The sequence below is a fragment of the Calliphora vicina genome, chromosome 1 (genome assembly GCF_958450345.1).
Source record: "Calliphora vicina chromosome 1, idCalVici1.1, whole genome shotgun sequence".
In the NCBI taxonomy this organism is placed as follows: domain Eukaryota; kingdom Metazoa; phylum Arthropoda; class Insecta; order Diptera; family Calliphoridae; genus Calliphora; species Calliphora vicina.
In genome coordinates this window covers 37,009,363-37,037,078 of record NC_088780.1, presented here as the reverse complement: position 1 = coordinate 37,037,078, position 27,716 = coordinate 37,009,363, and the positions used below count along the sequence as shown (strand labels likewise).

Below are 27,716 nucleotides of genomic sequence, written 5' to 3'. Positions count from 1 at the left end.
TCACATTTTGTTAAAAGGGCAGATGGAAATTTGGAAAAAATGGTTAAATTTTGGAATTGTGCTCGACCTTGCCCTAATACGGTGGAATGCCATTACTTCAGAGAGTTCAGAACTGTTTAGCATATATTTAGAATTTATTTCAGATCGGAGTAATTACACTTTTAAAATAGTGAAATTTCACATTTTGTTAAAAGGGGCACATTGAAATTTTGAAAAAATGGTTAAATTTTGAAATTGTGCTCGATCTAGTCCTAATGGATTGGAAAGCCATTACTTCAGAGAGTTCAGAACTGTTTAGTTTATATTCAGAATTTATTTCAGATCGGAGATATATAATTTTCCATATAGTGAAATTTCACATTTTTTTTAAAAGGGGCACATGGAAATTTGGAAAAAATGGTTAAATTTTGGAATTGTGCTCGATCTAGTCCTAATGGGTTGGAAAGCCATTACTTCAGAGAGTTCAGAACTGTATAGTCTATATTCAGAATTTATTTCAGATCGGAGATATATAATTTTCCAAATAGTGAAATTTCACATTTTTTAAAAGGGGCACATGGAAATTTGGAAAAAATGGTTAAATTTTGGAATTGTGCTCGATCTAGTCCTAATGAGTTGGAAAGCCATTGCGTCAGAGAGTTCAGAACTGTTCACCGTATATTCAGAATTTATTTCAGATCGGAGATATATAATTTTCCATTTCACATTTTGTTAAAAGGGGCACATTGAAATTTTGAAAAAATGGTTAAATTTTGAAATTGTGCTCGATCTTGCCCTAATGGGTTGGAAAGCCATCACTTCAGAGAGTTCAGAACTGTTTAGTTTATATTCAGAATTTATTTCAGATCGGAGTAATTTGACTTTTCAAATAGTGAATTTCACATTTTGTTAAAAGGGGCACATTGAAATTTTGAAAAAATGGTTAAATTTTTAAATTGTGCTCGATCTAGTCCTAATGAGTTGGAAAGCCATTGCGTCAGAGAGTTCAGAACTGTTCACCGTATATTCAGAATTTATTTCAGATCGGAGATATATAATTTTCCATTTCACATTTTGTTAAAAGGGGCACATTGAAATTTTGAAAAAATGGTTAAATTTTGAAATTGTGCTCGATCTTGCCCTAATGGGTTGGAAAGCCATCACTTCAGAGAGTTCAGAACTGTTTAGTTTATATTCAGAATTTATTTCAGATCGGAGTAATTTGACTTTTCAAATAGTGAATTTCACATTTTGTTAAAAGGGGCACATTGAAATTTTGAAAAAATGGTTAAATTTTGAAACTGTGCTCGATCTAGTCCTAATGGGTTGCAAAGCCATTACTTCAGAGAGTTCAGAACTGTATAGTCTATATTCAGAATTTATTTCAGATCGGAGATATATAATTTTCCATATAGTGAAATTTCACATTTTGTTAAAAGGGGCACATTGAAATTTTGAAAAAATGGTTAAATTTTGAAATTGTGCTCGATCTTGCCCTATTGGGTTGGAAAGCCATCACTTCAGAGAGTTCAGAACTGTTTAGTTTATATTCAGAATTTATTTCAGATCGGAGTAATTTGACTTTTCAAATAGTGAAATTTCACATTTTGTTAAAAGGGGCACATTGAAATTTTGAAAAAATGGTTAAATTTTGAAATTGTGCTCGATCTTGCCCTAATGGAGTGGAAAGCCATCACTTCAGAGAGTTCAGAACTGTTTAGTTTATCTTCAGAATTTATTTCAGATCGGAGATATATAATTTTCCATATAGTGAAATTTCACATTTTGTTAAAAGGGGCACATTGAAATTTTGAAAAAATGGTTAAATTTTGAAATTGTGCTCGATCTTGCCCTAATGGGTTGGAAAGCCATCACTTCAGAGAGTTCAGAACTGTTTAGTTTATATTCAGAATTTATTTCAGATCGGAGTAATTTGACTTTTCAAATAGTGAAATTTCACATTTTGTTAAAAGGGGCACATTGAAATTTTGAAAAAATTGTTAAATTTTGAAATTGTGCTCGATCTTGCCCTAATGGAGTGGAAAGCCATCACTTCAGAGAGTTCAGAACTGTTTAGTTTATATTCAGAATTTATTTCAGATCGGAGTAATTTGACTTTTCAAATAGTGAATTTCACATTTTGTTAAAAGGGGCACATTGAAATTTTGAAAAAATGGTTAAATTTTGAAATTGTGCTCGATCTAGTCCTAATGGATTGGAAAGCCATTACTTCAGAGAGTTCAGAACTGTTCACCGTATATTCAGAATTAATTTCAGATCGGAGATATATAATTTTCCATATAGTGAAATTTCACATTTTTTTTAAAAGGGGCACATGGAAATTTGGGAAAAATGGTTAAATTTTGGAATTGTGCTCGATCTAGTCCTAATGGGTTGGAAAGCCATTGCGTCAGAGAGTTCAGAACTGTCAACCGTATATTCAGAATTTATTTCAGATCGGAGATATATAATTTTCCAAATAGTGAAATTTCACATTTTTTAAAAGGGGCACATGGAAATTTGGAAAAAATGGTTAAATTTTGGAATTGTGCTCGATCTAGTCCTAATGGATTGGAAAGCCATTACTTCAGAGAGTTCAGAACTGTTCACCGTATATTCAGAATTTATTTCAGATCGGAGATATATAATTTTCCATTTCACATTTTGTTAAAAGGGGCACATTGAAATTTTGAAAAAATGGTTAAATTTTGAAATTGTGCTCGATCTTGCCCTAATGGGTTGGAAAGCCATCACTTCAGAGAGTTCAGAACTGTTTAGTTTATATTCAGAATTTATTTCAGATCGGAGTAATTTGACTTTTCAAATAGTGAATTTCACATTTTGTTAAAAGGGGCACATTGAAATTTTGAAAAAATGGTTAAATTTTGAAATTGTGCTCGATCTAGTCCTAATGGATTGGAAAGCCATTACTTCAGAGAGTTCAGAACTGTTCACCGTATATTCAGAATTTATTTCAGATCGGAGATATATAATTTTCCATTTCACATTTTGTTAAAAGGGGCACATTGAAATTTTGAAAAAATGGTTAAATTTTGAAATTGTGCTCGATCTAGTCCTAATGGATTGGAAAGCCATTACTTCAGAGAGTTCAGAACTGTCAACCGTATATTCAGAATTTATTTCAGATCGGCGATATATAATTTTCCATATAGTGAAATTTCACTATATAAAAAGTCAAATTACTCTGATCTGAAATAAATTCTGAATATACGGTGAACAGTTCTGAACTCTCTGAAGTAATGGCTTTCCAATCCATTAGGACTAGATCGAGCACAATTTCAAAATTTAACCATTTTTTCAAAATTTCAATGTGCCCCTTTTAACAAAATGTGAAACTTCACTATATGAAAAGACAAATTACTCCGATCTGAAATAAATTCTGAATATAAGCCATACAGTTCTGAACTCTCTGAAGCAATGGCTCTCCAACCCATTAGGACTAGATCGAGCACAATTCCAAAATTTAACCATTTTTTCCAAATTTCCATGTGCCCCTTTTAAAAAATGTGAAATTTCACTATTTGGAAAATTATATATCTCCGATCTGAAATAAATTCTGAATATACGGTTGACAGTTCTGAACTTTCTGATGCAATGGCTTTCCAACCCATTAGGACTAGATCGAGCACAATTCCAAAATTTAACCATTTTTTCCAAATTTCCATGTGCCCCTTTAAAAAAAAATGTGAAATTTCACTATATGGAAAATTATATATCTCCGATCTGAAATAAATTCTGAATATACGGTGAACAGTTCTGAACTCTCTGAAGTAATGGCTTTCCAATCCATTAGGACTAGATCGAGCACAATTCCAAAATTTAACCATTTTTTCCAAATTTCCATGTGCCCCTTTTAAAAAATGTGAAATTTCACTATTTGGAAAATTATATATCTCCGATCTGAAATAAATTCTGAATATACGGTTGACAGTTCTGAACTCTCTGACGCAATGGCTTTCCAACCCATTAGGACTAGATCGAGCACAATTCCAAAATTTAACCATTTTTCCCAAATTTCCATGTGCCCCTTTTAAAAAAAATGTGAAATTTCACTATATGGAAAATTATATATCTCCGATCTGAAATAAATTCTGAATATACGGTGAACAGTTCTGAACTCTCTGAAGCAATGGCTTTCCAATCCATTAGGACTATATCGAGCACAATTTCAAAATTTAACCATTTTTTCAAAATTTCAATGTGCCCCTTTTAACAAAATGTGAAATTTCACTATTTGAAAAGTCAAATTACTCCGATCTGAAATAAATTCTGAATATAAACTAAACAGTTCTGAACTCTCTGAAGTGATGGCTTTCCAACTCATTAGGGCAAGATCGAGCACAATTTCAAAATTTAACAATTTTTTTGAAAATTTCAATGTGCCCCTTTTAACAAAATGTGAAACTTCACTATATGAAAAGACAAATTACTCCGATCTGAAATAAATTCTGAATATAAGCTATACAGTTCTGAACTCTCTGCAGCAATGGCTTTCCAACCCATTAGGACTAGATCGAGCACAATTCCAAAATTTAACCATTTTTTCCAAATTTCCATGTGCCCCTTTTAAAAAAATGTGAAATTTCACTATATGGAAAATTATATATCTCCGATCTGAAATAAATTCTGAATATACGGTTGACAGTTCTGAACTCTCTGACGCAATGGCTTTCCAACTCATTAGGACTAGATCGAGCACAATTCCAAAATTTAACCATTTTTTCCAAATTTCAATGTGCCCCTTTTAACAAAATGTGAAATTTCACTATTTGGAAAATTATATATCTCCGATCTGAAATAAATTCTGAATATAAACTAAACAGTTCTGAACTCTCTGAAGCAATGGCTTTCCAACACATTAGGACTAGATCGAGCACAATTCCAAAATTCAACCATTTTTTCCAAATTTCAATGTGCCCCTTTTAACAAAATGTGAAATTTCACTATTTGGAAAATTATATATCTCCGATCTGAAATAAATTCTGAATATACGGTTCACAGTTCTGAACTCTCTGACGCAATGGCTTTCCAACTCATTAGGACTAGATCGAGCACAATTCCAAAATTTAACCATTTTTTCCAAATTTCAATGTGCCCCTTTTAACAAAATGTGAAATTTCACTATTTGGAAAATTATATATCTCCGATCTGAAATAAATTCTGAATATAAACTAAACAGTTCTGAACTCTCTGAAGCAATGGCTTTCCAACACATTAGGACTAGATCGAGCACAATTCCAAAATTCAACCATTTTTTCCAAATTTCAATGTGCCCCTTTTAACAAAATGTGAAATTTCACTATTTGGAAAATTATATATCTCCGATCTGAAATAAATTCTGAATATACGGTTCACAGTTCTGAACTCTCTGACGCAATGGCTTTCCAACCCATTAGGACTAGATCGAGCACAATTCCAAAATTTAACCATTTTTTCCAAATTTCCATGTGCCCCTTTTAAAAAATGTGAAATTTCACTATTTGGAAAATTATATATCTCCGATCTGAAATAAATTCTGAATATAGACTATACAGTTCTGAACTCTCTGAAGTAATGGCTTTCCAACCCATTAGGACTAGATCGAGCACAATTCCAAAATTTAACCATTTTTTCCAAATTTCCATGTGCCCCTTTTAAAAAAAATGTGAAATTTCACTATATGGAAAATTATATATCTCCGATCTGAAATAAATTCTGAATATAAACTAAACAGTTCTGAACTCTCTGAAGTAATGGCTTTCCAATCCATTAGGACTAGATCGAGCACAATTTCAAAATTTAACCATTTTTTCAAAATTTCAATGTGCCCCTTTTAACAAAATGTGAAATTTCACTATTTTAAAAGTGTAATTACTCCGATCTGAAATAAATTCTAAATATATGCTAAACAGTTCTGAACTCTCTGAAGTAATGGCATTCCACCGTATTAGGGCAAGGTCGAGCACAATTCCAAAATTTAACCATTTTTTCCAAATTTCCATCTGCCCTTTTAACAAAATGTGAAATTTCACTATTTTTAAATTAATATGAAATAAATTCTGAATGTAAACTGTACATTTCTGAAATCAAGCCTTTCCACCCTATTATGACTAGTTTTACCAAAATTTAGAATTTTTTAATTTTTTTTCATGTCCATGTGTCTCTCATGTATCTGGTATAAAAATACGCTAAAAGCAAAGAAATCAACGATAGTTCATAAATAAATATTTAATTTTTTTTTTATCTAATTTTTAAAAAAATTGTTATTATATATTTAAACTGAATGATCGGTAAAACCATTTTATTTTGATTTTATATCATAAAATGTTAAATGAGCTGAAAATAATGCAGCTCTGTTAACCTAACAGTCTTTGAGTACGAAGTATGTTAGTTTACACATTAACATAGGTAATGTTAAAAAACGGAGCTAACTGACGGAGCTAACTTCACACACATTATTCTGGATCGTTATAGATAGTGAAGTCGATATAGCCATGTCCGTCTGTATGTTGAAATCAACTTTCCGTAGCGCCTAAATAACTTACATACATGATTCATACATCAATATGACGGGAATTCTTCTGGCTGGGTTGCTATTTAAAATCGGCCCACAAATGGCTGAGATTTTTGGCCTATTTTTTATCTATATCTGGATTACTAAGTCATTAATATATACAATATGGATATCTAATGATAGATATTTTAAAGTCCATTGCAACGATGTATATAATAGTAAGTTGGACCTACAATGGGTCAAAATCGGGAAAAATATTTTTAACCCGAATTTTTTTTTCATGAACATTTTTTTTGTCGTAAATTATTTTTCCAAAAAAAAATTTTAAAAAATTAAAAAAAAAAATTTGGAAAAAACTTTTTTTAAAAAAAATTAAAAAACAATTTCGAAAAGAAAAAAATTAAATCTATTAGAGAGATCAGAGAGAAATCAAGCAATCGGTTTTTGGACTGTCTATGAGATGTCTTTTTAACTGACTATTTGAGTTTAATTAGCACCCGTATATGTTAATAATAGCTAGTTATGTAGCTGATCATGTAACCAGTTAGATAGCTAGTAAGGTAACTGACTCTATGTAACCAGTATATCCAATGCGTTGACTACTTAGGACCAGTTATCAGACAGTCTTATTGTAATCAAAAAATATCAATTGACCCCGTGCATAGGACATATACCAATTAAAATAACTAATAACGTAACTACTTCTGTTAATAGTTGTCACGCTAAGTGATAGGTAAAATCACTAGTTCAGGACAGTCTGCCAGAATTGCTGGGTATTATAGTCAACCATGGCGACTACATGATATGAACAAGTGTTAGTTACCGCATACGAATACAAGAATTTCTAATTTCAGCAAATCATACAACATATCTGCATAGATACTAGAAACACTAAACTCAAAATCATCTGAACATAGTATAACTATTTGTGTTTGAGTGGTTTTTATTAGTTTTTGCATAATTTATTTGCCATATCAATTATGTACAAATTTACTCCCATTTTTTCAATATTAAATATTGGACTAGCAACACAACTTGCACAAATATTAGTATTGCTATGAACTACTACTTACTCCTACATTAACTACATAACTGCTGCTGGTCAGTCAGTGTTTTGCCTATACATTCACTGTATATTATTGTTAGGTGTAGAGTGTGAGTTCCATTTATGGATGCTAATAAATTAAAAAAAGGCAAAACCTTATACTACTACTGCTACTACATACTATTTTTAAAAAAGACCTCGGTGTTAAAGGTCACTGTTTAAAATAGTACTTGTAGTTTACATAAATATAGTATAGTAAATAACTACATACTCTATTTATGATGCAAGTGTAAAATAGTTATTTAAAGCCTAACAATTAAAGTTTTTAGAAATGTGTTTAACTACATATTATTGAAAATTAAAATTAACTAAATGAAATTTGAATGGAAATAAATTAAAATTTATATTTAGTTATAGCTATACCACCTACTTTTAACTATAATTCTAAATATATGTTTACATTCGTAAATGTGCAGCTCAGCCTATGTAGCAGTAAAAACCAGTACATACTTGGGTGCAGTAGAAATTGTGGCAACATTACTATTAATTACATTCACCCTTATCGTGAATGGCGTAAACGCTTTACGCCTACGACAGTTTCGTACTAGATTAACGATAACAAGTAAGAGAGCTATATTCGGCTGTGCCGAATCTTATATACCCTTCACCAAATTATACTTCAAAATACAAATTTTAAATATTTTTAGGTAAACTAAATTTATTTTTGTTTGCATTTTTGGGAAAAAAATTTTTGAATTGTTTTTTTAAATTTAAATTTTTTTTTAAATTTAAAATTTTTTTTTTAATATTTAGCGAAAAAAATCTTTTGGTGAAAAAAAAATCGGGTTAAAAAATATTTTTTTCGATTTTGACCCATTGTAGGTACAACTTACTATGGTTTTATGTACGTCATTGCAAAGGTCTTTGAAATATCTATCATTAGATATCCATATCGAGCCCTTAGCGCCAAATTATCGTAAGCGAGAAAACACAAATTTTACAGGAGAAGTTTTGAAAACCGATTTTACATGTCCGAAATGATGATTGAACGCTATAAAGGAAATTCTTTTTAGCACCGAATCATAACTTGCTATGAAAAATGGATTCATTGCAATAACCCGAAGAGTAAGAGATCGTATGTGAAGCCCGGCCAAACCAGACGAATCGAAACCAAAGCCAAATATCCATGGCGCTAAGGTAAAGCTCTGTATTTTGTGGGAGCAAAACTGCTAAAATCGGGCCACACCATTACAGGGAAACTGTACCGAATGCAACTGATCCATTAGAGGCTAGCATTAACCAAAAAACGCGTAGAATATGTGGCCAGACATGAAGCAGTAATATTCCATCATGACAACGCTCGGCCACATGTTGCAATAAATGTTAAAAAGTAATTAGAATAAAGTGGCTGGAAAGTTTTAAAATCATGTTATCACAAAAGTTATTTTTTTAATTGATCTTTATTTACTAACGTGTTTTGAAACGCTACTTTAGTATGCCATTTCACTAAAATAAGAAATAAAAATATTGTTACGTTTTAACCTTTTCAAAACGTTTGTTTATTTCCTTTAAATAAACCGGATACTTTTGATTTAAAAATTGTAACAACTCTTTATTTATTTAAAATGTAGAGTTGCCACAGAATTAAATAGTCACTCAATGTTTTTTATACACGTTTATAAATTCTCAGAAATACAGACACTTTATAATGTACACGAATTCACTTGAAAAATACAGCACACTTTAAGGCACTCAGTTGATGTTTATTCGAATAGCGTCTCTGATAAACTCACTCACGACTGCAACCTCTGCCACTATTTATAACACTGTCATTTGCATTCTAGATTGCTCATTAACTGTCTAGAGCTTTCTAATACATACGCCATCTGAGGAGTACTTTCTACAATGTTCTTTAACTGAATATTCGAATTCGAATATATGATCGCAGCAAACAGCCAACTTACGATCAATGGTCAACTGAAAGCTTTTATTCAATGTTAATAATGCCCACAGATATGTTAAAGTTTGCTATTACAGCACTGCTATTTGAAAGCATTATACTACTTTTAAATCAGCCGTTAAAATCGTTATATTTGAAATCAAGAACAATTTCGTAACAATATGTTTATGCCTCACGATCTACTTATAGCATGAAGAATATGATAATTTGTTAAAAAAAGTGAGTTTTTGCAACTTAACCCGCAAATTTTAAAAAGCTAAAAAAATTTGTCGAATAATTTTGTTTAGTTTAATTATGAGCCAATAAACTCAGAACAGCCATTAGAAACTAATTTGCAAATTAAGTTTAGGAACCAGGTGCAAAAAGGTGAAAGGCATTGTTGCCGGATTAGGTGTAAAAAAGATACGGTATGATACGGTTTTATTGAAAAACTAATGAAAATGAACTAATAAAAAAATTTCGAATAGATCGGGCGACTAAAAGATAGTAAAACTTTAATTAAGAAAAAAAACAAGTAAGAGTGCTATATTCGGCTGTGCCGAATCTTAAATACCCTTCACCAAATTATACTTCAAAATTTTAAATATTTTTAGGTAAACAAAATTTAATTTTTTCCAGTTTTTTGAATTTTTTGGAAAAAAAAATTTTTCGATTGTTATTTTATTTTTTTTAAATTTAAAATTTTTTTTTTTTTAAATTTAAATTTTTTTTTTTTTTAAATTTAAAAAATTTTTTTTTTTTAAATTTAAAATTTTTTAAATTTAAAATTCATAAGAGTAAGAAAATAGAGCTCATTGGCCTAAAAATTGCCAAATAATTGGTTTTTCTCGAAAATTTCAAAATTTAAATCGCAGGTACGGAAAAACTATAAGAGATATTTTCATAATTTTTTCATATTTGTATTCCCTATTATATTCTTAATAAATCCCAATGAGATGATCAAAAAATTCTGAAATTTGTTTAACAAAATTTTTAAAAATTTGAAAATGGAGTTTTGAAACTGCCGTTAAAAAAATTAATTTTTTTTGTTCATACCTAAGAATAGGTTAACGGTATCCTACGAAGACAAAAACTCATATACAAGTAAATATGGACATATTTTAAGTAAAAATGTGCTTTTATTTTAATATTTCTCAAAATATGTTAATTTTGTTCCAACATTTCTTGTTCTAGTGGCCTGAGACACGTTAATGGCCTGGCGAATTTTTAATAACTTTAAAATTTTTTAACCGATTTCGGTTTTTTATGTCTCATTAGAACGACAATTACGTACACATTTCGATTCTTTTAAATTGAATTACAAAAGTAATTTTTTAATGGCAAAATTTTTACAAAAACTGAAAAAAATGAATTTTTTCCCCTTGTAAATGCATCTCAAAACTTCAGAGGGCTTGCGGCACGTCTTAACCCCAACCGATTTACCTAAAATTTTTTCAGGATGATTTTTTTTACTAATGTTCACCAAACTGGGGGGTGAGAATGGCCAAAATCCAACTTTCGTTTATTAAGGGCCACCCTAATGTACATTGCCCACTTTCAGCGTACAGCATCCTAAATTTATCAAGAACACAAAAAACAACAACAACGCCAAACGAAACAGAACACCAAAAGAAAAAACAAAAACAAAATACGCAAGGCAATGAAACCAACACACATCCAAACATACGTTTAATTGTATAAAAAACAACAACAACGCCAAAAGAAAAACAAAATAATCAAAACAAGCACATTCAAACATACGATTTGTTGATTTTTTGTCAAAAAAACCAACTCACAACCAAACAAAAGTTTAGTTGTATAAAAAACAACAACAACGCCAAAAGAAACAAAACACAAAAAAAAACAAAATACGCAAAGCTTGCACATCCAAACATACGTTTTGTTGTTTTTTTGTCAAAAAAACCAACACACAACCAAACAAACGGTTAGTTGTATAAAAAACAACAACAACGCCAAAAGAAACAAAACACAAAAAACAAAATACGCAAAGCTTGCACATCCAACCATACGTTTTGTTGTTTTTTTGTCAAAGCATGCAATACATTGTGTTTTTTGATGAAATTTTCAGAGGTTGTCTCGGATTTTTGCTCATATCTCCGTTATTTATGGACGGATTTTGCTGATTTTAAATAGCAAAATTCTCGAAAGTATGTCTGACAGAATTGTTGAAGATTTGGATCCCGGAGATATCTGGGGCCTTCAGAAAATTGATTTCAACAGACAGACGGACAGACAGACAGACAGACAGACAGACGGACATGGCTTAATCGACTCCGCTATCTATAAGGATCCAGAATATATATACTTTATAGGGTCGGAAATGAAAAATGTAGAAATTACAAACGGAATGACAAACTTATATATACCCTTCTCACGAAGGTGAAGGGTATAATTACAAACAAAATTTCACGTGCTCAAATTATGACATCACTCACAAAACAGCTGACAGAACAAAAACTAGAGGTCAGAATTCATTTCGACCTTCGAGGGAAATGTTAAAGTTTTGAGAAACTAATCACTCTATCAAATTCTGTACAGTTTGGACCATAACTGCTTCAAGTCCCCATAGAAGACCAAGACTATATATTGAGGTTGGGTAAACAAGATTCGGCACAGCCGAATATAACACTTTAACTTGTTTAATTATAAATTAAGATTTTAGTGAATTAAGCTACATTTTTTTTTATAATAAAACTTTCTTAAATACAGATTTAATTTTCAAATCAAATCTTTGCTCTATATTTCTTACTAAATATATAATAACAACTGCATATATGTATTAAATTTTAAAATTTTCTACATACAAACAAGACAACATGATGTAATTTAATATAAATCTCTATTAGCATGACCACTTACTGTAAAACGAACTTTAAGTGCACAACAATTTTGATTGAAAACTAATGTCATCTCAAACAGAACCGTATAATAGAAAATAGCTCTAACAGAATGACTGAATGACTGACTAACTAACTGCATGACTGAGTGACCCAGTTTCGAATAATAAAATAAAATGAGAAATAAACCAAATAATATAAAAAAAAGTAAATTTAGTTTAGTTTAATTGTTGACAACATGTTCAATTGTTAAGAGAGTGTGTCACACAATTTATGTATTTGGTCTCTTGGGCACCAATGAATGAAATAGATGATGCAGCAAATGCATTAAAACTATGAAATTTATAATTTTATCAACAAGTTGTACCAAATAAATAATAAAAAAAACATCAAATATTAATGAATATTCAAATCTAAAATTAGTTAGAAAACATATCACAATTCATCAAACATTAAACTATGTATATACGCTACAATTGATTGATCAAAATTAATATTTAATAATAATAGCAATAAATACTATGTAGCAATAAATAAATGAACAACAATTGTTAGAAAATTATAAATAGTTTGAAATTGGGCACAAATTTATTAAGACAATGAAATTGTTTTCTAATGTTTACGCACTTTACAGATAAATGACAATCACTGAATGACTGACGTCAGTCAGGCGTCAGCATATGCCTTAGAAAATTATGGAAAATTTATGGGAATTCATACATATGTATGTTTGATATCAGATGGGAATTTCCGAATGACATATTAAGTGATTATTTTAGGACATGTCAAAATGTTTGCAAGATAATATCTCCTAAATTTATAATGAAACCTCCATGACTGGCTTGATGACAAATTTTAACTTCCACAGGCTGTCAGTATTACTGACAAACTTAAGATATCGTATGATGTTGGACAAGTAGGCCCTGGTATTGGTGATGACTATTTGGTATCATCTAATCCTGAGAGATCATAACTTTTGAGACCAAGAACGAATAAAGCCAATATCGGATACTCTGTTCCAAAGTGAAGCCTATCCCAGAGAGAGCGTTCTACATCGATCGAAACATTTAGCAATTGGACGGGGCACGGTCTGAACTATAAAGCGAGTGAGGAAAAACTTTCCAACCACTTCATTCGAGATAGTTTTTAACAGGTATTGCAACATATGGCCGAGCTTTGTCATGATGAAAAATTATTGTTTCATATCTGGCCTCATATTCTTTGCGTTCCTTGTCAAATGCTCGCTTCAAACGAATCAGTTGCATTCGGTACAGATTCCCTGTGATGGTCTTGCCAGATTTAAGCAGCTCATAATAGATAGGACCCTTTTGCTACCACCAAATACAGAGCATTACCTTAGCGCCACACAGTGGTATGGGTTCATACATTATTTTGCAAAAAGTAGAAGGAGTGCTTCTATGATAATAAAATTTGGTACACTTGGCTAGTTTCATATAGAAAAGCTAAATATTTAAAATGGTTCATATCGGATAGTCCCTAGGGGTACCTCCCATACAAGGGTCCTTCCAAAATAACATTGTATCAGTCATAAATTCTTAAATAATTCAGCGATATTATTTAAATTTTGCATATGTTAGTTTCAAGTGCCCAGATATCATACCAAAAAGTATGAATAAAATAGGTCCATATTTTAACCTAGTCCACATATAGGTCTCTTTCTGAAAATAGCTTTATCGTTCAAAACTCACATAAAAATAATAGTATCGTGATGAAATTCGACATAAACAAGTTTTATATAAATCCAAATCTATTTGTTAAGTTTCATAAGTATAGGAGCATATTTGCTCCTTCCCCCATATAAAAAGTAAAAGCCTAAAAGTATGCAAAACCTTTTATTGTAATTGCAATTTATTGTAAATATTCATAAAAAATACGTTAGTTTTATCACAAAATTTATAAGTTTGTTTAGCTATCGCAAAAAGTCGCAGAATTTTTTTACATAAAATTAAAGAAAATATTCCAAAGTTTCATTTAGTAGTAGTACTAACACGGAGATAGACCGAAATAACTTATTTTTTTTCTAATGAAAACTGCAAATGATAAATTTTTTGGAGCCATTTTGATTTGCTCAGATCTATTAAAATATATATGTAATTTAAATATTTTTTCTTTCCTATTAAATTCAAAATACTATATTTTAATAAAAATGCTCTAAAACTATTGGTAGTTGAACCATATTTATTGTATAAACAACTGAAATGTAGTAAAATTTTCATCAGTTTTCGTTGTATAATATTTAGATAACTTTACCACACTATTTTTTATACAAAATTTTATTTTTTCGAAAACAAATCATGGTTTTCTACTAATGAAACATTTCTCTACAGAATTGCATCATTAGATTTCTGTAAAAAAATAACTGTAAAAAAAATACACTTTTTGCCAACAAAAAAATACCACTGTGCGCCATGGTGTCCGGTCGGTCTTCACATACGATCTCTTACGCTTAGTGTTATCGTAATGGATCCATTTTTCATCGGAAGTAATGATTCGGATCCAATGAAAATGATTTTCTTTTATAGCATTCAAGCAGAATTTCAGACATACAAAATCGTCTTTCAAGGTCTCTCAGCATCAATTCGCATTTCAAGCATAAAATACTTTAAAAACAAGAATTCCTCCATGTCTGTGAATTCATTATTCTAAAGACATTATTCATCTTTTATGAATATTGCAAGTTTAATATAGATCAAAACAATATTTTAAAAATTCTATGATCATTAATATTTATTTTATATATGCAAATTATGGTAAAATATTCCATTCATTTGTATAAATAAGAAAACAATTATAATATATTTTATAACCCCTTTTTTCTTTCCTCTCTTTGCAGGCCAAAGCTTTAGGAAAAGTTCTCTTTGAACAAGTCTGCCGACAATTAAATCTCTTGGAAGCCGATTATTTCGGCTTGGAATACCAAGAGAAATCAACACAAACTAAATATTGGTTAGATTTAGAAAAGCCCTTAAATCGTCAAGTAGGTCTATCCCTAGTAGATCCAATGTTACGTTTTTGTGTGAAATTCTATACGCCAGATCCATCGCAATTGGAAGAGGAGTACACAAGGTAAGTAAAACATTTTCAACAACAAAAATTACACATTTAATCTAATAATTTTGTTTTATTTTCTAGATATTTATTTTGTTTACAAGTCAAACGTGATTTAGCCACGGGCAGTTTGCAGTGCAATGAAAATACGGCGGCCATCATGGCCAGCTATATAGTGCAGGCCTCTTGTGGTGATTATGTGGCGGAAGATTATCCCGATCATACGTATTTGTCATCGTATCGATTTGTACCAAATCAAGATGCACCAATGCAAAGGAAAATCATGGAGAATCATAAAAAGCATGTGTAAGTGTTTGATAACAAAAAAATGTTTTGAATGGATCTGCAAATTTTTATAGTAGTACACATCCATTTTTTTTGTTTCCCATCCGATTTTAAAGATTTTTATATTTTTGGAAAGCGCTATTTATATCTTATAATTTACGAGTTATAGACATTTCAAAATTCAAATTTTAAAATTTTCTCATACCTTGGTCCGCTTTTTTAAAAATATAGATCATACTTTTGAACCGAATGGCCTCGAATTTTTTTCGTTAGTGAGACAACAAAATTACGAATATCGTACAAAAGATTTCAGAGCAATATCAATTATGGATCCAAAAATAAACGATTTTCAAATTAAATATTAAAAAAATAGTAGATTTTAGCGGTTTTTTGGGCGAAAAGGTGACTAGCCGATCGCTTTCTAAAAATATAAAAATCTTGCAAACAAGATTTACATGTCGAAGGTACCCTATTTTGAGCCGCCATAGCACAGCCCCTGGATCATTTGTAGGGCCCATTTTAATAACTTAAACTCGAATACTCCTTAACTATGCCCACGCCAAAATTTATCCTACTCGGACCAGACGTTGAGAAATGCGAGATTTATTTCCAAAAAAAATTGCCCCACTGTGTACTGTCTCAAATTTCGATCAATTTTACTCGATCATGAATGTGATAATTCATCTCTTTATTCGAAATTTTGTAAACCAAATGGAAAGTACTCTAACAATGCAGTGAAAGATCGGTTCAGAATACTCATTAATTTGAAAAGCTTTTAAATAATTAATTTTCATTTCTTATCTTACAGTGGCCAATCTCCAGCCGAAGCCGATTTAAACCTCTTAGAAACCGCCAGACGTTGTGAATTATATGGCATGAAAATGCATCCTGCCATGGATCATGATGGCATGCCATTAAATTTAGCCGTTGCCCATATGGGTATAGCAGTCTTCCAAAATCTAACGCGCATCAATACATTCTCTTGGGCTAAAATACGTAAAATATCATTTAAACGTAAACGTTTCCTAGTTAAATTACATCCTGAAGGTTATGTAAGTTAAATACCAAAATTTTTCCATAAAAAAAACTATCAAAAATTGGTTTAACTTATATCGAATTTTTATTATTCCTTAGGGCTATTATAATAATACGGTAGAATTTCTATTTCCTGGCCGTAATCAATGTAAAAACTTTTGGAAAAAATGTGTAGAAAATCATGGTTTCTTCCGTTGCACTATTGTCCAAAATACACCGCGTCGCAAGACCAGAGTCATGTCTAGAGGCAGTTCATTTCGGTAAGTGCGGCTATTATTCATACATATTTATGGCTTAATCTTACTAATTGGTTTTTTTCTTTTGCCTTTGTTTCCTTTGTAATTTATAGTTATAGTGGCCGTACCCAAAAACAAATTATTGATTTTGTTCGTGAAAACTATGTAAAAAGACAAAATTTCCAAAGGTAAGTTAAAAGAAGTTATTTCTTTTCACTTCTAATTATATTTTTACAAATTTTTTCTTTTGTTTTTTCGTTGAAAACTATATACAAAAAAAATGAAACAGTAAAGTCTTTTAATGAGTTAGAAAGGGTGTGACAATAATATGATTACTTTTATACTGCTTTTAGGATGCAATTTATATTTATTTAAATAGAATTTAAAAGTTATTTAAAAGAAAGCCTATGATTAGATTAAGGCTGGGCATACAGTAATATATAGTTGTATTGAATCAATTTGTACTAAAGAAATAGTTTAAAGAGTTAAAAGTTTTTAAATAAATTTCATAAATCTAATATTTTTGTAAAGAATTAGATAAACTAATATTCCATTTTCTTATAATTTTTATATACTGATACAAATTTCTTACAATTATTTATACATTCATCGAAAGCACAGAGAAATACCTTTTTGCTGTTATATAATTTATTAGCCTTTATATTTTTGTAAGTCAAATACAAGGACTCAATGATATATATACATACAGAATTATAATTCCGATCAGTTTAGACTTTAAAAATACTGTCTATAGCAATCTGAAAATTAAAGATGAAGACACTGCAGATTTGCCAATTGATTGACCTTCCAAAAAACTTTCAAATGATACCAAAATTGCATTTTGTTACCTTGAAACAAATGTGATAAACATTAGGTAAATTCAGAAATATCTTTTGTGGTAATGGGATCTGTTGAAACTGTTCCACCTTAGTCGGTCTTAACCATAGATCGCTAGGGACCAAATATCTTTTAACAAATATACAGTATTGTGATACAGGCACGACAAGGGTTGGGAAATAATCTGTTCACGGTAGCAGTTACGGATAGTTTTTTAGACCTCCTAATGTGGGGAAGAAAATAAATCTTCTGATCATATAGGCATAGCAGAGAAATATTGGAGTTACAGATTTGACAACGGACCTCACAGCCCTCACAGCGGCCTCAAAGTAGGACACATCAGACATGCAAAAGATTTTTATATATTCATAAATCGATCAATTAGTCCCATAAAAAGTTGTGTGTGCTATTTATCTTTTACAGTTATTGAGTTATACGCATTCGAAAATTCAAATTTCAAAAATTTACCATACCTTGCCCGGTTTTTTCACAATAACGCACACAATTTTAAACCGATATCATTCAAATTTGTCCTGTTAGTTAAACAAAACCTTTTAAGAGTACAAAACTAATCGATTTTGAATTTGAAAATTGAGAAAATGAAGAACTTTTCATAATTAAAGTCCTCGAAAAAGTGTATGGTTATTTTGACGTTATACAACCACTTTTCAATGGTTGTGGTTTGCAGAGCGAAAAAAATACATTCTTCAATATTCAACGAGTATGGTATATATTTGACCCTCTTTCCAAACCACAAACATTTCAAATTATCTTTTGTTTGTTTTCTATTGCCATATTACTGGAACCCGCTGATTCATATCTGTGTTATATGTGGATATATGCAGTAGTTTTTAAATAACGGTGACAATTATACTCTGACATATTGCAAAATTAACTCTTTTCTTTTGAAAATGATTTTTTTTTTTGGAACATACATCGATCGAAACAAATAGACGTCTTCATTCTAAATACTTTTTAACAGGTATTGCAACATGAGGCCTAGCGTTGTCATGATGGAATATTACGGTTTCATGTCTGGCCGCATATTCTGGGCGTTTTTCGGCAAATGCTCGCTTCAAACGAATCGGTTGCATTCCTTACTTGTTCCCTGTGATGGTCTGGTCAGCAGCGCATAATAGATATGACCCTTTTGCTCCCACCAAATACAGAGAATTACCTTAGCGCCATGAATATTTGGCTTTGGTGTCGTTTTTGCTGGTTGGCCGGGCTTCACATTCGATTTCTTACGTTTCGTGTTATTGTAATGCATCCATTTTACATCGCAAGTAATGAATCGGTGCAAAACCGTATTTCTTTTATAGCGTTCAATCATCATTTCGAACATGCAAAATCACTACTTCTGAACTGCACAAACCATCTCCCGCATGTTGAAACTGGTGTGCTTCAGCGACACTATATATAAGTTTGTCATTCCGTTTGTAATTTCCACAATATAATTTTCCGACCCTATAAAGTATATATATTATGGATCTGTCTGTTGAAATCAACTTTCCGAAGCCCCCAAATAACTTACATACACGATTCATACATCAATATCTCCAAAATTCTTCCGGCTCGGTTGCTATTTAAAATCGAGACAAAATCGGTCGACAAATGGCTGAGATATAAGGAAAAAAACCAGGACAACCTCGATTTTTTACCTATTTTTGACCTATATCTAGATATACTGAGTCATTAATATATACAATATGGATATCTAATGATAGACATTTCAAAGACCTTTGCAACGACGTATATTAGACTATAGTAAGTTGGACCTACAATGGGTCAAAATCGGAAAAAATATTTTTTAACCCGAATTTTTTTAAAAAAAAAAATAAAAAAAAATAAAAAAAAATCGAAAAAAATGTTTACAAAAAATGAAAAAATTAACCAATTTTTTTTTTGCTAAATATTAAAAAAATTAAAAAAAAATTCGAAAAAAAAAATTTTACAAAAAATTAAAAAAACAACTTTGTAAAAAAAATAAATTTTGTTTACCTAAAATATTTAAAAATTCCCTTACTTTTTTAAATAAAATAAAGAAGTAAAGCAAAACTTATCGCATAAGACACTTTGTTGGTACAAATTCGACATTTTCGAAGCAAAAAAAACTTTGTTGTTTACACTATAATGTTCAATAAATGACAGATACCTTTCAAAATGACACATATAAGTTATTAAATACAAAAACCGTGTTCAAAAGATACGCCATTGTAAATCCCACATTTTTAAGTCATACACCCAATATTACTGGCAACATTGTATTAAGTTAACATTTTGTTTACCAAAATTATAAAAAAACCTAAAAAAATTATCTGTATATGAAAGGGAACTGTCACTTTTACAATGTCTTCACCTGGTAGAGAGTAAATTGACAAGGTTTTGCCTCGGCTTAATTTCTTTTTTTATATTTAAGGAATTCCATTTTAATGAAGCAATTATTCAAGGTTATCACAGAATCTGCTTTGTAGATTTTATAGAACGATCACTTTCTAATTTACAGATTTCTTTTTTTGAATTTGAACACACTTTATGTAAAATAAAGCAGATTCCATTAAAATATAAAAATTGTATAATTTTTAAAAATTAACCGAAAAGTCTATTCTTTTGAAATCGAATAACGTTCATGTGGTAAATTCCAAAAACACGTGCTAGACCGGGAAGATTTAGAAAACTATAAAATTATATTATAAATAAAATATTTGTCACACCAACTAATTGTTAATATTTATACTCATTAAAAGTCTTTTCTAGAAAATTGCTTTTAATTTTTTTAAACATTTAATTTCTTTTTTTTTAATATAAAACAAAATTTTTTAAAAACAATTTATTCGTTATTTTTTTTTTGGTTTTATTCATTTTACGTGTATCACCTGCATCAAAACCATTAATATTTTTTTGGTTCTTTAATGTTTAAGTTCCAAACTTGATTTTCAAATACAAAATTTTTCTAAAAAAAATACGTTTTTTCCTACCCAAAAAAAAAAAAAATACAAACCTGGCTACAAAAACTTAAATATTGTATGTGTATACTTTTTTATTCAAAATTTGTGTAATTTTCTATTTCAAAAAAAAAAAACAAAAATCATATACATTATTAATTTAATTTATGGTGCAAAAGAAGTTTACAAAAAATAATTTAAAACTCAGCAAAAAAAAAAAACAAAAATAAAAAAAAGAAAAGCAATTTTAGAAAAGAGAAGAGGATTTCTAAAAAACAAAATAATATATTTAAATATTAAACAACTAATTGGTTACAAAGTTTAAAAAAACACAAATTATTATTTATTTTTTTTTTTTAAATTTCAATAAAATATAATTTTTATTTTTGTTTTTTTTATAATTTTTTGTTTATTTCTTGTTTTCTTTTGGGTTCTAAGTGTTTGTGTGTTTAAAATTTTTAAATAATTTTTTAAGTTTCTAAAATAATTTCCCTCCCAAAAGCTCTCTCCCCCCATTCAATTTGCAATTTGTGAAAAATGTTTAAATAATTGGCAGTATTAAATATTCTGTTGTATATTGTTTTTAATTTAGCTTTAAATATTTTAATTTCACATTAAGTTGAATATTATATTTTCATTTTCATTTGAAACATTTGTCATACTCATGATCATGCACATCTAGATGTTTCATTCATTCATGCCAGGACATGTTCCTTGTTTAATTGTATGTTTGATTTTTACTCGTAGCAAATGTTAGTTTATCACATCAACACATCATCCAATGACTTTAAATTTATTCATCCATTACCTACCTAGTGTGTTTTGTGTATTTCTCTTCCTTTTTTTTTGGTTCGTCCTTTTAGTTGACACTTGTAATAGTTTCCAAGAGACATTAATATTTCATAGTTTACATGTACAAGTATTCCTATATACATATGTAGATAGTATATGTGTGTATCCTTTTTTGACCTTAGTATGTGTATATGTATGTATGTGTGTGTTTTATATTTTCTTATTTTGCTTTTTTTTTAGTAAATATTTCTCTTTAAACACTTGTTTCTCTTCGTTTGTTTACATGTATAGAGTTAATAATTAATAGTTGTTTGTATCTGTGTGTGTATATGTATGACCTTTCACCTATAGCTGTTGTTATCCTTATCTACTTTTAGTATAGCTCCATATCTAGCACATTCATTATTAATTTTTCAATCAGGTTTAGACATTTTTTTTTCTATTATATTTCTGCTTTATTAAAATGTTTAAGTAATAACTTCGTAGTGGTTTGCTTAGTAAAGTAATAAGTATGTTATTTTTAATTGGTCAATGTTGCTAATTAATCCTACAAAACCGTAACAATTTCAATGAATGCATTAATGAAATGCCAGTAAGATATGGACAATTCCATGTCATCGTGCGTGACATCTGTACGCCTATAGATTTTGCAAAAATAAGTGTATCTGAAAAATAATTTGGTCTTTATGTAAGTTCTTTCGAAACATTGTTGTCCAAAATATCGAGCGAAATAAAGGTATATCGTACGTGGCATAAAACGGAAGTAATTTTCAGGTACATGTAAAAATATGCGAAAATTTGCAAATCGTGAGAGCCGTTAAATTTTCTTTTAATTTTTTGGATGATTTTATAACAAAGAAAGTTAAATACCGTACGTGAAGGATTTTTCTCTTATAGTAAAACAATAGTATGTATTCTGAAAATATAAGTATACAAAAACTAAAAAAATTAATAGAAAATATATATTCGGTTTTAATAAACAATTTGGTAATAGCAAAAAAAAAACAATCAGAGGTCCAATTCATTTCATACTACATGCTTAGCCTAAAATATACAAATTAAATTAAAAAATTTAAACTATATTTTTGCCCTTAAAATGTAATAAACTCTAAATACATTCACGTAATTAGTAACATTTTAGTGTTCTCTCCTATTAAAATCATCTTGAAAAAATGTTTCAAAGGTTTTTGTTTTTTTCAGTCATTGTTGTCATTCTCTGGCCGACCTTATAATACCCTACGAAAGCATTTTTATTTTAAAATATCAATAATTTATATTCGTGAGTGATTTTCGGAAGCGGATCTTATATGGGAGCTATGACTAATTATGGACCGATCATAATAAAATTTGGTGACATGAATTTTTTATATATAAAACTTCGGGAGGACATTTGTATGGGGGCCAGGTGAAATAATGGATCGATTTCAGCCAATTTCAATAGGCTTCGTCCTTGGGCCGAACAAATTATATGTATGGTTTAAGGTTTAAGGGCTATAATCAAATTTTGGCCCTAGCTCCTCGCGATGCCAAATGTTGTGTTATTTACGATAACATTTTTTCGGGTCATTTTGGAATAAAAACTTAACCTAAAAAATCGATTTTTTAAAATCATAATTTTCTCAAATTTTTATTTTTTTATAGTAAAAAAAGCGGATTTTTTCCCGATACCGCAAATTTTAAATATAGATTCGATCCAGGTTGATATATTGATAAAAAAAAATATTTTAGTTTTTTGGATAAACAAAAATTATTTCCAAATTTTTTTTGAAAACCGCGAAAAAGTAATACCCTTTTTTTAAATAACTTTCAATGGTCTGTTCAACTATGCTAGGCCGATTTTGATATTTGCAAAAAAAAAGTTATAGTTTAATCGACTCAGAAAGGGATTCTAAGTTGATCGGTATACTTTAAGGTTTGTGTTAGACTAATGTTTTTGGACGTTACAAACATCTGCACAAACGCATTATACCCTCCCCACTATGGTGGTGTAGGGAATAACTATTCACCTGGAATGCCGCCTCTTAAATTTAATCTCAAGATTATTGTAATTGTATTGTTGAGGACTCTGTAACGGCACAAGATTTCAGGTGACCAAACTTTCGAAAAACCTCATATGTATGTGCAAATATCCTGACAGGCACTGCCGAAGGAAGTCCCGCATTTATCCCGAGGATTGACCTATTAATCCAGACCTTCCATTCGTTTTCCGCAGAACACAATTCCCCATAAGGCTGGCAATTTTCATTACAATAAATAAAGCACATGGTCAGACGTTGGAAAAGGTGGTGATCTACCTAAATCAGTTTTTAGCTATGGAGAAATGTATGTTGCATTTTCTAGAGCAAGATCCATACATGATATTAGTGTGAAAGTGATTCATGATGATAAGGGCTGTTCCACAGTATTCTCAATGAATATTGTCTATAATGAAATTTTTTGATTATTTATAGTTAACTTATGAAAATTATTCGTATTTGGTTTAAATCGAAGTAACTAAAGTAAATTTAAGTAAATTTTAGTTATTGCATTTTGTTATATGGGGGATTTCATGTCAAGTGAACCAATTTTTAAAATCGATATCTTCCGATCGGGATGAAATTTGCACCAAGGTTAAACCTATTGGATAGTAATACAGACACAATTTTTCAACAACTCTCCAGAACTCTCTGAGTTATAGGGGGTCAAAATTAGACATGTTGGCCAAACAGGTGTTTATTTCTTATCCATGTAACTTATTACTGTTCTTAGCAAAATGTGTCCCAAATAGTTTAGATAGTTACTTCTTCAGTCTTTCGAAAAAAATATTTAAAAAAAAAATAAAATATTTTTATATTTTTTTTCCGAAATCAAAAACGTTTTTGACTTTTTTTCAAAATGGGCCTTTTTTATTAAAATAAGGCTTAGATATTTTCCTTAAAGACCTATTTGGTCACTTAGTGGGAAATGAAGTGTTAATGTATGTATTTTCGAGTGTATAATAGGACGATCGTCATAAAATATTGTACGGTAATTTATATGTTTTTGTGGCTTATTATTATATTACTAAAAACATATCAAATTAAAATTTTAAAATAGCTGCAAAACGGGTACTGTTTTCCATATCTATGAGAGACTATCCAGGTCACTTTTTCCCAAAACAACTTATCAACTTTTCAGTTAGCACTTATCAAATTACATTTGTGATAAGAGTATCTATTCTACAATATTCTTTGCAAATCTCTCTTTGCCCTAAGCAAATACTTGCAAAGTATTTGCTCTCTTTGCAAAGTATTTGCGATCACCTGCAAAGTTTTCATTTCAAAATTATTTAGTGACACACATTTTATGCCAACATTTTTTTCTTAAACATTTTATTTTTTAACTAGTTGAAAAGCCTACCCATGTCAGGCAAATCATTAAAGTTGAAAAATCTAGGTTTTAATAAATAAAAAATTTTAAAGAATTTTTTAATGGTTTTTAAGGAACAAGGAAGAACAATTTTGTTTATTTAATTAATTCATTTCTTTATAGAATGAAATACACAATTTTATTTACAAACAAATAATTGACATATAAGGGGCATTTCATGTCAAGTGAACCAACTTTTGAAATCGATGTCTTCCGATCGGGATGAAATTTGCACCAAGGTTAGTTCTATTGGATAGTAATTCAGACTCAATTTTTCAACAATATCGAGGTGAGGGGGTCACATTTTGGTTTGACATTTTGGCGAAGCAGGTGTTTTTTCTTATCCATGTAACTTATTACCTATTGTTCTTAGCAAAATGTGTCCCAAATAGTTTAGATAGCTCTTTCTTCAATCAAAACGAAGTTTTTGATTTTGCTAAAAAAGTCAAAAATTTTATGTTTTGAGTTACAAGATATTTATTTTGATAGATATCCCACTCGCTTCCCACTAAGTGACCAAATAGGTCTTTAAGGAAAATATCTAAGCTTTATTTTAAGAAAAAAAGGCCCATTTTGAAAAAAAGTCAAAAACGTTTTTGATTTCGGAAAAAATATATAAAAATATTTTATTTTTTTTTTAAATATTTTTTTCGAAAGACTGAAGAAGTAACTATCTAAACTATTTGGGACACATTTTGCTAAGAACAGTAATAAGTTACATGGATAAGAAATAAACACCTGTTTGGCCAACATGTCTAATTTTGACCCCCTATAACTCAGAGAGTTCTGGAGAGTTGTTGAAAAATTGTGTCTGTATTACTATACAATAGGTCTAACCTTGGTGCAAATTTCATCACGATCGGAAGATATCGATTTTAAAAATTGGTTCACTTGACATGAAATCCCCCATATAACAAAATGCAATAACTAAAATTTACTTAAATTTACTTTAGATACTTCGATTTAAACCAAATATGAATAATTTTCATAAGTTAACTAAAAATAATCAAAAAATTTCATTATAGACAATATTCATTGAGAATACTGTGGAACAGCCCTTATCATCATGAATCACTTTCACACTAACATCATGTATGGATCTTGCTCTAGAAAATGCAACATACATTTATCCATAGCTAAAAACTGATTTAGGTAGATCACCACCTTTTCCAACGTCTGACCATGTGCTTTATTTATTGTAATGAATCGATATCTATAAAAAATACACTACTGAATTTTGTGACTATCAATCCGTAATTCTACATAGCTCCTACATAAGACCCACAACTAGAAAATACGTAAAACGCTACAAGATATGAACATTATATCCACCAACAAAAAATAGGGAAATATACTGTTATGGGCACGACAGGGACTTACGGGGATGAAATTTGTCCCAAATATTCCTTGTTGTTTCTGTTTAAATGGACAAAATTGGTCTAATAAAAAAATGGAAAAAATCGCCTAGGCCAGCCATAAAAGTTTGAAGACCTAGAATTGAAGGCATTACTACATGATGATTGATGTAAAACTCAAGCAGCAATTTCAAAACATTTGCTAGCATCAGGATTCATCCAAAAGCAGGGAAATTGGGTACCATACGAATTTGAGTCTAGAGACCTTGAAAAACGACTTTGTTTGTCCGAAATAATGCTTAAACGCTTAAAACCGAATCATTACTTGCGACGAAAAGTGGATGCATTTCAATAACCCGAAGCGTAAGAGATCGTATGTGAAGCCCGGCCATCCAGCCGAATCGACACCAAAGTTAAATATCCATAGCGCTAAGGTAATGCTCTGTATTTGGTGGGAGCAAAAGGGGCCTATCTATTATGAGCTGCTAAAATCTGACCAGACCATCACAGGGAACCGGTACAGAACACAATTGATTCGTTTGAAGTGCGCATTGGTTGAACAACTACCAGAATTTGCGGCCAGACATGAAACCGTAATATTTCATCATGACAACGATCGGCCAATGTTTCAATACCTGTTAAAAAAATTTAGAATGAAGTGGGTGGGAAGTTTTGCCACGCTCGGGGCAAAGTCTGGACTTATATTCCCATTACTGTTTGTTTTGATCGTTGCATAGCGCTCCCTCTGGGATATGCTTAACTTTGGAACAGAGTATCCGATATTGGTTTTTTTATACCCTTCGCCATGAGTGGCAAGGGTATATTTAAGTTTGTCATTCCGTTTGGAATTTCTACATTTTTCATTTGCGACCCCACAAAGTAAATATATTCTGGATCGTTATAGATAGCGAAGTCGATATAGCCATGTCCGTCTCTATGTTGAAATCAACTTTCCGTAGCCCCTAAATAACTTGCATACATGATTCATACATCAATATATCGGGAAATCTTCCAGCTCGATTGCTATTTAAAATCGGCCCATTTTTGATCTATATCTGGATTACTAAGCCATTAATATAGACAATATGGATATCTAATGATAGATATTTTAAAGTCCATTGCAACGATGTACATAAAGCTATAGTAAGTTGGACCTGCAATGGGTCAAAATCGGGGAAAATATTTTTTGACCCTAATTTTTTTTTTTATAAAAAAATTTTTTTGTCATTAATTATTTTTCCAAAAAAAATTTTTTTTAAAAATTAAGAAAAATTTGGAAAAAAGTTTTTTAAAAAACAATTTCGAAAAGAAAAAATTTTAATAAATTTTAAAAACTCTTTTTTATAAAAAATTTCAAAGAAAAAAAAAATAAAATTTTGTTTACCTAAAAATATTAAAAAAAAAATAATTTTTAAGTATAATTTGTTGAAGGGTATCTAA

At 30.1% G+C, this 27,716-nt stretch overlaps 1 protein-coding gene across 4 annotated transcripts in view; it reads left to right on the top strand.

The window, feature by feature from the left end:
• The window catches only part of Cdep (Chondrocyte-derived ezrin-like domain containing protein), a 94,248-nt gene that overhangs the window by 31,394 nt on the left and 35,138 nt on the right, over positions 1-27,716 (top strand). For all 4 annotated transcript variants that reach the window (XM_065508740.1, XM_065508732.1, XM_065508724.1 and 1 more), the window contains exons 2-6: positions 15,190-15,422; positions 15,489-15,710; positions 16,498-16,741; positions 16,824-16,984; positions 17,074-17,148. In XM_065508740.1, the coding sequence (XP_065364812.1) occupies positions 15,190-15,422; positions 15,489-15,710; positions 16,498-16,741; positions 16,824-16,984; positions 17,074-17,148 (935 nt within the window). The remainder of the gene's footprint in view (positions 1-15,189; positions 15,423-15,488; positions 15,711-16,497; positions 16,742-16,823; positions 16,985-17,073; positions 17,149-27,716) is intronic.